This window comes from Stegodyphus dumicola, chromosome 2 (genome assembly GCF_044657685.1).
Source record: "Stegodyphus dumicola isolate Sdum_Otavi_A_Nest chromosome 2, ASM4465768v1".
NCBI classification, from domain to species: domain Eukaryota; kingdom Metazoa; phylum Arthropoda; class Arachnida; order Araneae; family Eresidae; genus Stegodyphus; species Stegodyphus dumicola.
This window is the reverse complement of record NC_140769.1, coordinates 90265952-90279927: the sequence shown is the minus strand read 5'-3', so window position 1 is coordinate 90279927 and position 13976 is coordinate 90265952. Positions and strand designations below refer to the sequence as shown.

The following is a 13976-nucleotide window of genomic DNA, read 5'->3' as shown; positions in this document are numbered from 1 at the left end:
TTATTTTGTAATAAATGATGTTTAAGCAATTTTTTTTCACAGAGGGATCTGTGACATATTTAAAATTTTTAAAGTGGTCCATTGTGCCAAAAAGTTTTCTAAGAAACACTGATCATTGAGAACCATAAGGGTCCCTTTTTTTATTTTTTGTAAATATAGGCTGTAATATATCTTTTTGTTCAGAAAGAAAAGCCGTTAAACAATTTTATTTTTTGATACACCTCAAAGCTCTTATTCCAATTTTCAACCTATGAAAATTGGAATAAGGGCTTCCTAGGGGCTCCTTTTGAACTTTTGGATAAATTTTAGCTTGCATCTAAAATGGGTCTTAGAAATATTTTCCCTCCTTTCACTAACTGTGAAAATTTATTTTGGAAACAACCTATTTGCATCAACCAGAGGGCAAATTTCTCTTGTGTTCTCTAGTTTTTTTTATCTGAAATTAACAAAGGATTAAAAAGAATTCCCCTAAAGAATAAAAGCATGCTTTCAAAACAGCAGTTTTTGTAATTACACTATGAGATGGACCTCAAGTACACTTCCATTTTAAGTGAGCTTTCCCTTCGTGTGATCTTATCACACCTCACAAAGGGAAGAAGGCGTGACTCCCGAATGACAAATTAGTTGTCAATCACCTCTTTTCATTTTCCTTGCATTCTAGGATTTTGGAAAACACGAAGCAACGGGTGTCTTTTGGGAGCTAACATGCCCCATTTAACCCCCACAATTGTGTAAAGTTTTGACCCCAGATGGCAATTTTGAACTCGATGAGTCTTTCGCTTGGGAAAGGGATAAGTGCTGAAATAAAAAATTTTCTAAACACAGACGAATGAAACTCGAGCTGAGTACACAAAGAATAAATGAAACTACTATACTTGTATTTAGTCCTAGTGCAGAGTCAGTAAACTCCCCATCCCTCCAAGAACATAATATTGAATCCTAAATGACTTCCATCATGAAATTAATCATGAAAAATTACTACATCATAAACTGTTATAATAATAACGAAATTCTGTCATGTTACAGAGTAAAGGAGAAGACTAGTGCTGCCATCTATTGTCATAGTACCCTCAGTGTGGGTGACGGTGTATATTATATACCAGTTTTAAAATCGTATAAATAATCTTCTGTTAATTATTACTTCTGACTGAAATGAAGAAAATATATGAGATTCAGCATGTGACATCACATATATTTGCAGATTTTGAATTTTCTCTTTCCCTGCAATAGAATTTATCAATCTTCCAACATGATACCTTGGAACGAGGTATATTAATTTCATAACTGCAAAATATTGAACATTCATAGGGTGATGCTGCCATTTAGAATCGAAAGGAAACACTAGACACTTACAATTATAGCTTTTGGTGTAGAAAAATTAGCATTTTTTCGGAGGTTAAAGAACTGACAAACCAGTATATATTATATACCCTTCAAAGGGTTAAGACAACCACCTTGTTCGTAGTTTGACGAACTGATAAAAATTACTCACTGAGTGCACAAGCTAACAATATTAGTTACCAAATTATTGATTTTTATTGTCACCTAGCAAACATTGTCAACATACCAAAAGAAAGCCAATTTAGCAATTTAAAATATAAACTTTAATTATTAAATAAGGATTATATGATATTGTTACGAATTCTATATATATGTAAATAATTTTAGTGAAATTATATGTAAATGTGGTTTCTTTTGTATAAAGATAAAAAGCCTAAAAAATATGAAGCATTGCTGGAAAAATATGATTACAATGGTAAATTCATTTAATATTAAAGCAGCGATTCTCAACCAGTGGTATGCAAGAGAAAAATAGGTGGTACACAAAGAAACATATTTTTTAACTATTAAATTCAAAAATTAAATACCAAAACATCCTGTTTAAGTTGTTTCTCTAACACTTGTAAATTTATGCAATCTGAGTTTTGTTTAAGGTTCTCATAGATTTTAGCAAAATAATTCGTTTTTATTTTCACAAAATATTCTTTTAGTGTATTTTGTTGTCTTTCTTTTCTTGTCTTTGATTTATTAGCATGTCTACACTTTACCTCGCCACCATTTCCAAGCTCATATTGCTCTATTTTTAATTAGAATAATTTTTTTACATCAATTTAATACTATTCCTTACTTTTCTTTCTTACCATACCTGCCAACCTCTAAAGATAAAAATTCAGAAGATTTCTCCAAAATTCAGAAGAACATGAAGAATTAATATCATGCTTTGATATTAAAAAAATAACAATTTATACAAATAGAAAATTGTACTTACATTAGTAAATCTCAATTAAGTAGTAACTAAAAAATTTATTAGGAAACATAAAACAAGAACTTAATGTTACACAAAAAAATTATTGCAATGAATTTAGAGTGCATTTTTTGGCTTTAGCCAAAAATTCTTTGGAAAATTTCTTATCATAACAATTAGTTTCCTCATAACATTTAGCAATTAAAATGTTTTCTAGAGTTTTTGGTGAAATTGAAGAACGAAACATAGTTTTGTTTTTCTTCACAACACTGAAGACTCTCTCGCACTCAGCATTACTGTGCGGAATTACGAGAATAGCACATAAAACTCTTGCTAGTCTATCATATTTTGGTGTTCCATCAGCTCTTTTTATTCTTTTTAAGGTACCAACGAGGACATCAAGTCTATCTTCTCCAGAACTGGCAAAGTCTTCAAACTGTGTAAACAATAACTCTGCCAAAATGACATTGGCATCCGAATTTGTAGCTGAATTTGAGGAAGCACTTCCGCAGAGAACCCGGTAAATGTAAACATCGCCAACTTTGGCGATAATAGTTCAACCTGGGAACCCAGCGGATTTTATCCTATTCGCTTGTTCGAAGTTTGCAACCATTCCTCTTGCGTTCACTTTGTTGAATTATCACTGTCGTTGTTTGCATTTGCAGATTTATATTATTCTTCTCTTATTTATTAGAAATATTTTCGTAGAATAGATGACGGTTTTCGGTTCCGGATGAAAGGAAGAAAATACGACGGGAGGGGTAAATGCTAATTTGTAACACGGCTGTTAACGTTGTGTTCCTTATTATTAACAGCTGTAAGCATGCAGAACTATGAGGTTTTTAACTCCTAAAATAATTTGTTTTCGTAGGCCGCAAAAATATGCATGTGCATTTTAAGTAATTAAGTAATGCTTTTATTTTTATTATTGGTTATTGTCATCTAAAATTATGAGAATAAATCAATTTTTATGGCGTAAAATTTTAACAAGATAATATCTTGTTAATGCTTTTCTAACAATAACCTTTCAGAGGATGGCAGGTGTGACATAAATAGATGATTAAATTGAAATAAAAAAAATAATTGATTATCTAAGATGACAGAATAGTTTGATGCATCACCATGGTCATCAGAATTAGCAAACCACTGCTGGTGTAAGGAATATATTGTTTTCCGTGTTAACTGGAATTTAAGACAAATTTTTTTCGTTTATCACGTTTAACCGGGTAATTTCAGTACATTAATACTAATTTATATTTTTTATTTCCATTATAAATGCTTATATATTGTCTTATGCTTAATATATTCTTTTCTGTGCTAACTTGAATTTAATACAAATTTATTTCCGTATATCACGTTTAACCGGTTAGTTTTACATCTACATGCATATTATCTGTGAATTTTTACTACCATATGCTTAATATATTGTTTTGTCTGCTAACTTGAATTTACATGCACTAAAAATCACGTTTACAAAATAATAAATATCACGCTTACGCGGCTCATCGACGATGAACCGCGAGCTTGGCGAGTAAAAATGCAACGGGTTCTTTCCCGAAGCGCCAACGGGTTCTCTGCGGATGAAAACCCGAATTTGAAAAAAAAATCATCCACTTTCTTTGACGTTGTTGAAGCCGAAGCATTAACTTGCTAAAATTAATGCTTTTTAGACTTAACAATGCTTCACAATGTCGCTTCTTCCACCGTGACTTATTATGAAGTCACAGACGCACACATTGCAAAATGCATAGTTATTTCCTTTGAAGGATTCTTTAATTGTTGGAAATTCGGCTTTGTAGGCAGGCCGAAAATATTGAGAATATGGTTTTTTTGAACTCATTTCGTAACAACGACGTATTAAGAAAATTCGTAGCACGTGTAAAAAAAAAAAAAAAAACAGAATGCGACAATCCACGCTAAAAAAATAATCTGGCGCCCACAAAGAAAGAAGTGTGAAGTGTGCTGAACTTGTGGGAGAAACAAGTTCAGCGCATTGGATTGGCTGGTTAAGCGGCGAGTTGGGAGAAACCGCAGGTTACTGGATTCGAAGTAATCGGTAGTTGGCGGTAAAACACAATGCAATTGGCGAAAATCGCTGAATTGGCGAAAAATTCTAAAATTTCGACAAAAATCACTAAAAACACTTGAAAAAGGAAAAAAATCGTAAAAAATGAATTACGATCGTAAAATCGTAAAGACAAACACATTTTCGTAAAAATTACGAAAAATTCGTAAAAGTTGGCAGGTATGCTTTCTTACTGTTTTCTCTTTGTTGCTTGTTTTTGAAGAACTCGTAATATATTATGCATTTAAATATTTTTTAAAAAAATAATGATACAAACCAAGGTTTTTAAAATGTGATGACTGACAGGTGATGGATCCAAGGACAATGTAGTAATATTAGGGTTTACTTGGAATGGAGATGAAATGGATCCGCAACCTCAATGTGTTGCTTAGAGTGAACTATTATCCAATCAATGCAAGAAGCCATCGTTTCTTAAAAGACATCTTGAATCTAAACACGCCGCTTTAAAGGATAAATCTGAAGAATATTTTAAAAGGAAATCATCGGAGTTCAGACATAGTAAACAAGTAAAGAATGTTTTTGTTAGTTCAAATGAAAAAGCTCTGGAAGGTAGTTACTTAGCAAGCCTAAGAATTGCCAAGACTGGTCAGGCTCACACAACTGGAGAAAACCTTATTTTACCAGCAGCTAAAGATATCGTTTTAACATTATTTAACAAAAAATCGGCTAATGAACTTAATGATATTCCATTATCAAATGGTACAGTAAGTTGGTGAATTCATGAAATGGCAAATTCCATAAAAGAGACACTTATTTTTTTACCAAAGGTGGGCACCTGCCTATAACAGCACTGGTCCCTCCCAAGGACAGAAGTAATGGCCATTTCTATTGTGGACGCACCTAACAGGCGGCCACCGTTACCTCCTATGAAGGGACAGACAATTTTATATCCATGTGTTATCTGGGATTCGAACCCAGGCCCTTCATTATCACACTCAGGCTCCCCTAACCACTATACCATCTGGGCAGCAAAGAGACACTTATTCAAAAAATTAACAAATGGAGTATTTTGCACTGCAATTGGTTGAAAGTGCTGATATAACTAAATTTGTCCAATTATTACTTTAGATACATTTTGAAGAAAGTAAATGAACTGCCAAAGAGTATTTATTTTGTGTATTTCTTCACAAAAGAGGAACTGCAAATAAAATTTTCAAAGCAATTGACGATTGTATGTCTGAAAAGGATTCCTTGGAATAAGTGCATTGCCATATGCTGTGACGGAGCCCGGGGTATAACAGAAAAATTTTCCAGTGTTATTTATCAAATAAAGAAATTTGCACCTGGAACTAATTTTACTCACTGCTCCATTCATTGTGAAGCTTTAATAGCCAAAACAATCCCCCAAAACTTGAAAACCATTTTGAATCACGCTGTAAAAACTGTTAATTTTATTAAAAGCCGAGCTTAATTCAAGGATATTTACAATTTAAAATTTTTTATTTAATGATGTCTTGGTTGGCACGCTTAGCATATTTAGCTGATATTTCTGGAAAGTTAAATTAATTAAATTTAGGATTACGAGGACAAAGTGTTAATTTGTTTACTGTTAGAGGTAAAATAAATGCAATGATAAAAAAACTCAAGCTAATAATAAAAAAATTGGATAATAATATTTTAAGCTTTTTATACCTTTCAGAGAGTTTTCTAACTGTAAATAATTTGAAAATAAAAGAAGAAATAGCGTTCAACATTAAAAATCATTGTTTTTCGTTGATAAATAATTTCAACAAGCATTTTTCAAGGACAAAGCAAAAAAAAAAAATGAAAAAGAAAAGTGGATTAGAAATGCATTTTGTTCAAATGTACCTGAAATTTTATCCCACAAAGAAAAAGAAAGATTCATAGAAATTGTTCTGCTCGAACTCTAACTGGCAATTTAAAAAATAACACACTTGTTAACTTTCGGCGAACAGAGAAAGAGAATTTAAAGGCATTTCCAAATAAAGCTCATGAATTTTTATTGCCTTTTTGCATAACCTATTTGTGTGAACATGGATTTTCTTCTACGTTATTTTGGAAAATAAACACAGAATGAAATTAAAAGTGGATCCTAATTTATGGTTAAAACTAAGCGAAATAAGTCCAGACATAAACTGATCTGTCTTAAACAGGCCCAAATTTCACATTAAAATTTAAAATTAAAATACTATAACTTGAATTTTGATAATTTAAATGGTAACCAATTAATCTAATATTTTTATGTATACATATTTAGTACAAATAGCAAATAATTTGTATAATTTTTTAATATTTGTATTGAGAAATTTAAAAATCATTGTAAAATGTAGTGGTGGTATTACAGTTTTTCAGTTTTTGTTTAGGTGGTAAGTGCTAGTCAAAAGGTTAAGAACCGCTACACTAAGGTTAATGGCTACCTCAAAAACAAATTGGCGAGAGAGCACCAAGCTGACAATGGTTTGAAGACTTTTTTTTCCCCTCCTAAAATTGGCAAGAAATCACCAGAAGTCAGCAAACTTGGGGACTGTTTGGTGACATTTCAGTCTTATCCCTGTATAACTGCAATTTTTCGATCTCTATGTAACTGTATATGCCTTCCAAGAATTTGAGAAATTGAAGGTACTGGAAATTTCTTGGTGAATGTGAGAAAACTATATAAGACCAGAGCATAAGTTTTCCACCGAGTTCAGAGTTTAGCTCAGAATATTGAAAGATCACTGCACAAATGTAGGCATTATAAGCTTTTTGTGTTGTCTTGTGTTTAAAGTCTTTAGTAGTTTTGAAGTGGTAGCTACTGATTGTGCTTTGTCATAAGAGCTGTAGGAGTACTTTTGTGAATAGTTGCAGAATTGTAAAATGTTTCTTTTGGGAAAATAAATTTCATCAAGCTATAATCAGTTCTGTGAATATTTAATCCATTATGAACCCATATGCACGTAACAATATATTTATTAAGAAATTTCATCAAATCCTTTTGAGATATTTCTGATGTAAACAGAGATCTGTTTTTTTTTTTTTTTAAAAAATTGCAGAATTGCACTAATGCAACATTCCGCATGAACTATCTACCAAATGCATCTCATTATTGCACCCAGAACATTTTATCTTATTCACAATTGAAACCATTCTCACACACCACTACAAAACAGACATTTTCTCTTTTTGTTCCAAATATGCAGATTTAAAAATAACAAATAGCTTTCAAAAACAGACAACACATGATCGAGAAAGAAATATGCCACAAACCTTTTGATCTCTGTCATAAGAAAGTGTGGCTGTTGATCACTAAAACTGAAGAACTGCCATGCGCATGATTACTAGATTCTGGCACATTTTGAAACTTTGGCAATTCCAGCTAAGGTGGTAGCAATAATATGCAAGAACCAAAATTACCATAATCCACAAAACATTTTTATTAAATAAGCAAAATTTTAATCTATAGAACTTCATAAATATTTTTCTACACGCAAATGAGCACTAAATACACAATTCCATTTTTTGAACTGAAAATAACTGCTCAAATCTAGCCACCAAGCATTGCCAGGTTAATATCAAGTATTCTTTAAAATAAATTAAATACAGCTATTAAACTATATAAGAATTAGGATGTTAATAATTTAATATTTTTTAGAAAAATATCAATATAACTTGATTACAGTTTAGAAAACTATAAAGACTTATTATAAACTTGTTATAAAAACACAGATTATAATGTTGCATTATGGAAGTATACATGTATACACTGATATACATATTTATAAATATTAGTATTGACAAAAACTATTAGTGAACACAGAAATTTGCAGTCTATAGAATAGAATGACACACATTTAAAATTACACAGACGATGTAATTACAGATTAAATGTTTCTTAATGAAAACATGTCAATCAAATTGCAATGTTTTCAATTAAGAAACATTGTCTACTTCTATTTGTAAAGTAAATACAAAAGACAAAGAAATGTTTACTGATAATTTGTTACATTTTTATTTAGGTACTTCTTTCTTCACTTCCTTTAATCTATCAATTTAATAGTTATTGTAGCACAAAATAATTACTAAACAGTACATACTTATTAGCATGAAAATAAATTCACTTTAAAATGCAGAAGTTGTACAGAATTTTTTATACTAACCTTTGCTGTGTGATCCTGAGATCCTGTTGCAACTAGTTTGTCATTTTCAGAAATATCTATAGAATTAATATGCTTATCATGAGCTTTGGCTGTACAAAATGGTGTCAGTAATAATTTTGCAGTTACAACAGGCTGGCTTTCAGGAACCTCCCAGAGCTTGAGGGTTGTATCTTGAGATCCAGAGGCAAAGAATCTTGACTTTCCTCTGTTAATGTGTATAAAAACAAATAATGACATTAATTAAAAATTATCATGCAAATAAGAAAATAAACAAATGCAGAAAGGTCTAATATAAAAGAAGAAACGATGTAAAAAAGGTACAAAAAGATTTGTTTACTTAAAAACAATTTTGATGCATTCTAGTAACCATATATTTTAGTAAATTAAGTTCATGGAAGTTATAAAGCAAATTTTGTGCAATATTCCATGGTATGAAAATCCAAAAAACAAATTTAAAGCATCTTCAAAAAATTCCAAAAAAAAAACTGCAACTGAATTATCTCATCGTATGAAAAAAAAAGGCTAGTGGGTATAACCGATTATAAAGAACACTTTATTCAGAATTGATAATGACAGATTATGGTGAAAAGGGAGTACTATGTTGAACAAGTTTCTGTGTTTTGAAATTATATAACTGTTCTCTGATGGCTGATACTATGAGTTTACTTTGCGTACTTTGTGACTTTTTTTAAGCAAAAACATAACACTGTCCAGTATTTTTTCACAGAAAAATAAGAAATATGGATCTTGAATAATAGTTTTCATCTCAACCAGTGATATTTCAAGTTTCTCAGCCATAACATCCTCAACAAGTATTTAAAAGTTTAAGATGTATCACATTAATATATCCTTTGGGCTACTTCACAAATTCCACAAAACTACTTGATAAAAGCAGTAGAAAGATTTCAGACCTTTTTTCCATGAAACAATAATTCCCCTACCTGAGTTCAAAAGTCCATGCTGTAAGAAAAAGGCTTTCTGAACAGTTATACACTACTATACTTGCATTTATATAAATAGAGGTAATATTATGAACTCTACAGCTAACAGAAGCTAATTCTATTTCTCTTTTAAGAGATGAAATCATTGTAAAAGGAAGAGAACTGAATCTAAAAATCAATGCTGAAAACACTGTAATTTTTTAATTCCTTTGATTGAAAACTTATGCTTTCAAGAACTGTAAAATCAAACACATTTGAAGAAACTGAGGAATTTGATTATAAAAACACTACAACAAAAAAAAAAAAAAAAAAAAAAAAAAACTAATGTTTTCAAAAAGTTTCAAATTAAACAAAGAATTAAATCTCATCAAAGCTTGGATGAATATCCTTGAAAACACTGATTGATTTGGGGAAAAAAAAGCAAAAAATGAATCAACTAATTTTTGCTAGCAAGAGGAACACTTAAGATGAGGAAAACAGTCTTTGTCAGTCCAAACTTCAGTGGATGATTTCACCCATTTTTCAGAGGCTTTCTTACTACAATAAGGTCATCTAATTTCAGAAGTATAAGGTAAATTATATATATTTATAAGTATTAATAATCTCTGCACAATACCTTGTATAATTCAGGTAACTGGTTCCAACCAGTATCTGAGACTGTTTGAAACTGAATTAAAAGAGAAATTATATACATAAAATAAATAGTTTTAAAAAAAGTTTTTTCTTCTCTGTTTTGCAATAAATAAAATTTGGTTAACAATTTCAAATGTAAAAATGGATAATATCTACTCTATGTCTACCATTCCAGCATTTCAGGTTAGTTAATACTTTTGATAAATCAGAAACCGTAGCCATACCTAGCAATTTGTAACAATTTCTCTTTTCAAACTAATGACACATCTATTTCTTTTTTATGGCCTATTTTAGCAAATGACATGCCTTTTTTCATGAAGCTTGATCATATATTGAGCTTTTATATTAAAGTAAGCCACTTACATTTCTCAGTGACAATCATTTTTGTACTCTGTTATGATTATTTTAGATGGATATCAAAATTGTATTATCACAAATGGACTTTACCATTGGTATGTGTAGCAAAAATTGATAGGCAGAAATTAATTTAAAAATAAAGTTCACAAATACCATTATTTACTCACACTATACAGTTTACACATTAACACGTTGAGTGGGGTGCTGGCCCCTGGGGACCGGCAGTGAACTTTACGTGCGGCCGGCATCGGTACCTGGGGACCGGCACTGGAACTTTTGTTTGGCTGGCATCAGTCCATAGGACCGACAGTATTAAAGTTAAAAATTAAATATAGTCTCAATGAAATGTGATCAAATTTAGTTTTAATGAAATGTATTGAAACATTCTAAACAAAAATATGGCTTAGCTCGCTGCTGGCTGAATGGAAAGCACAGCAAATTTGGCGCCGCGCTCAACGTGTTAAGGGGAGCAACTGGTGATCACACTGAGCTGCAATCAGAGGTATCTTTGACATGCTTCATGCTTTAGAACTTGAGCTCTGACATATGTGTTGCTACCAAATCAAGATAAAATTCAATGAAGAGCACGTCTTTTCAGTGCTTTCCTCACATCCTCCAACGACAGCTGTGAAGAGCCCCAATCACAAATACCAGGTATCCAAAAAGGGTCATGCCATAATTTTCAGAGAAACATTACAAGCTAATAATAATGTGTAAATGCATTTTATTCATTAAAATAATCTCTTTCACCTTCAGTTACACATTTCCAAAAACAAGTTACAGCTACAAGCTTTTAAATTTCGCATTTGTGGAAGTTCTTGTGCCTAGAACCAAAAAATTGTCCTATGGCATGTGCTACATCACCTCAGTTTCAGAACTGTTGCTCATGCAAATGGTAGTCCATGTTTAAAAATAAAGGATAGTCGGAGTGATGTCTGGGGAGTAAGAAGGATAGGATAAAACTTCCCAATTAAATTTGTTGATCACCTACTTGGTCGTTTTTGTTGTATAAAGTCTGGCATTGTCTGCTTCCAATACAGTGCAGCTGCAACCTTTTGCAGTTCGCATGAGTGTGGGAACTGTAACTAAGATTATGTAAGAGCGCCATCTAGATTAGGATGTGGTCAGATGAGACATGAACGATAGTGCGGACAGATGTGTCCAAAATGTTTTGACGATTATTCTTTTTACTTTTCTTTTCATTCTAATGTAAATAAATAAATCTTAGTTTAACTTCATGAGTTGTAGTTATGCTTATCATCAATCCTTCCCCATATGAGTACACCTCAGGTTTTAATGTTTTTGCATCTCTCTCGCGATCAATCCATTGCTCATGAAATTTCCAAGGTGATACACTCGTCGAGATGATCCCATAACTTGGCCATCAAGATAACTGGATCTCTCAAGTGCAATACAGGACTGGTTGATCAAACACAGAACAGTACCTTCTGTTGATGAATGTTCTGTTTGGTGGCAAATGCCACAGAATCAGATTACCAATGATGATTTTTTACACGGTTGCTATATAACAATGTTTCTCATCATATGGCAATATCTCATTCAAACATCGGACTTTCTTGTGAAATCTAAATTTCTTGCTAAATTGTTTCCTTCACCAGAGCTGTCGATTGTAGATGAGCATTCAGTTCAATGCCTGTCCTGGAGGTTCTCATCTCCCAATATAAATAAACCTAACTTTCATGCTGAGTGCTCACCCACTGATGCCTCTTCAAATGTGGGGTATATTTTTCAAGCAGCTCCTACAGAATTGCTGCCCAACTTGAACTCATAAAGTAAACACAGTTGTAAAACATCCTTTGACACTCATATATTCACTTCGTGATAGGAGTTCCATAGAATAGTTCTTGACATGACAAGCACACTTCACAACTCTCCACCAACTAACAGTTAACAGGAATGTCGATATTTCATGTCAAATCGACAAGGTTGCCATCACCTGCTGCTTGAATTTCATTTTCCATTCCAATGGCACAAACTTTTTTGAATACTTGTTATACAGAGGAATCTATCTGAACAAGTAGACAAAACTTTAAGGGGTGATAGAAGGCAGCTATACAAGCAATATTTATGATAGAATGTATGGTTGGAATGCTAGGCCGCTAGGTAGCATTGTAAATTATATAAAAGGGTCAGTCCTCGCAACCAACAGCATTTTCTACCATAATTGCCGAGACGATGGTTGGTTATATGAACCCAGAAATTTCAGGACAATGGATTGGTAGAGGTGGTCCCATAGCTTGGCCACCAAGGTCACTAGATCTCTCATGTTTGGACTTTTTAGTGTGGGACCATATGAAAAGCCTAATCTACGAATGTATCTCATTCTTGTGTTAATTTTTTTCTGAAATGTGAACAGAATACCGTTTGTGTTAAATGTTTTCTGAAATGAATACTCCTCATTGTGATGCTGATCATCAGTTCACAATGACAAAGTTTTTTCCATTTCATTCATCACTATTACATGTCTGTTGGAAACATTCCTTGATGATATATTCCCACAATTTTGAATATATTCCTTAATTTTTATCCCCCTCCCTCTTTTTTGTAAAGTATTGAACATATATTGTTGACTTGTTTATGTCACATGAACAACTAACTAAAGGAATGCATTAACTGCTTCCAAAATATCTAATTGTTTCCACATTTGTCTCGATCATATAAAGTTTCATGGTCCCTTATTTTTTGGGGGGTCATATCAATACTGCAGTCTCTCCATTTCTCACTCTCATGTGTATACTGCCAAAAGATTTAAACATAAACAGACAAACTGGTAGAATACATAACACATACCCTAATGCAAGACTATGCAAGACTAAATCTCTTTAATGCATCACATGTATTCAAAATTTAGCCCCCACACCATGGCTCAGAACTCTAGTTACATTACAATGATTTGAAAAAGTCCACTCGTCTAGAAGGCAAGGTGTGAGTGACAGCAATATGCCACAGTCTGACAGAGCAACTGCATGGAAGCAAACAATTTTTGTGATATTTACAAAACCCTTAAAAAACTGGATTTAAAAAAAAAAAAAAAAACTGAGCAAAATGCGGAAGCAGAATGAGCAAAAGTCGAGGGCCACCTATACACAAAATAAGTATTCATTTCTAAAGAACATAATTAGAGAATAAGTTGATTTGGTGGGGTTTCTTCCCCTCCCCTATTCTGTTTCAGTTAAACCAGATTTTACTGTTTTCCTCTGCACAAGTGGAATATTCTTAAAATATTTACTAGAAAAATTAAACTATTAAATATTACAAATATAATTGTATATATTAATTTTATTTCTTTAAATTTTAATTTTGAAAGTATCTAACAAGCATATAAAATGGTACTAAAAGGGGAAAAAAAAGTCTTTAAGAGAAAAGCAGTAGAAACATCTATTTCTTATTTCATCTTTTTTTAATTATGGTTGCATAATTAAACTTCACAACTGCGATTTAAAAAGATATCTAATGCAATTAAATAAACAACTTCCACAGACAAAAGAAATTAAAAAGCTAATGAAAAAATGCATTTGATTAGTGAATATTTCAAGTTATAAAATTTGATCAGCACTTATACTACCAAACAGTTCATAACTTCAGACTCTTAGCCT

The 13976-nt window shown here is 32.0% G+C and overlaps 1 protein-coding gene across 3 annotated transcripts in view; it reads right to left on the bottom strand.

The window, feature by feature from the left end:
• The window catches only part of LOC118201713 (transducin beta-like protein 3), a 175512-nt gene that overhangs the window by 51945 nt on the left and 109591 nt on the right, over positions 1 to 13976 (bottom strand). For all 3 annotated transcript variants that reach the window (XM_085810869.1, XM_085810870.1, XM_085810871.1), the window contains one exon: positions 8429 to 8633. In XM_085810869.1, coding sequence (XP_085666995.1) covers positions 8429 to 8633 — 205 coding nt within the window. The remainder of the gene's footprint in view (positions 1 to 8428; positions 8634 to 13976) is intronic.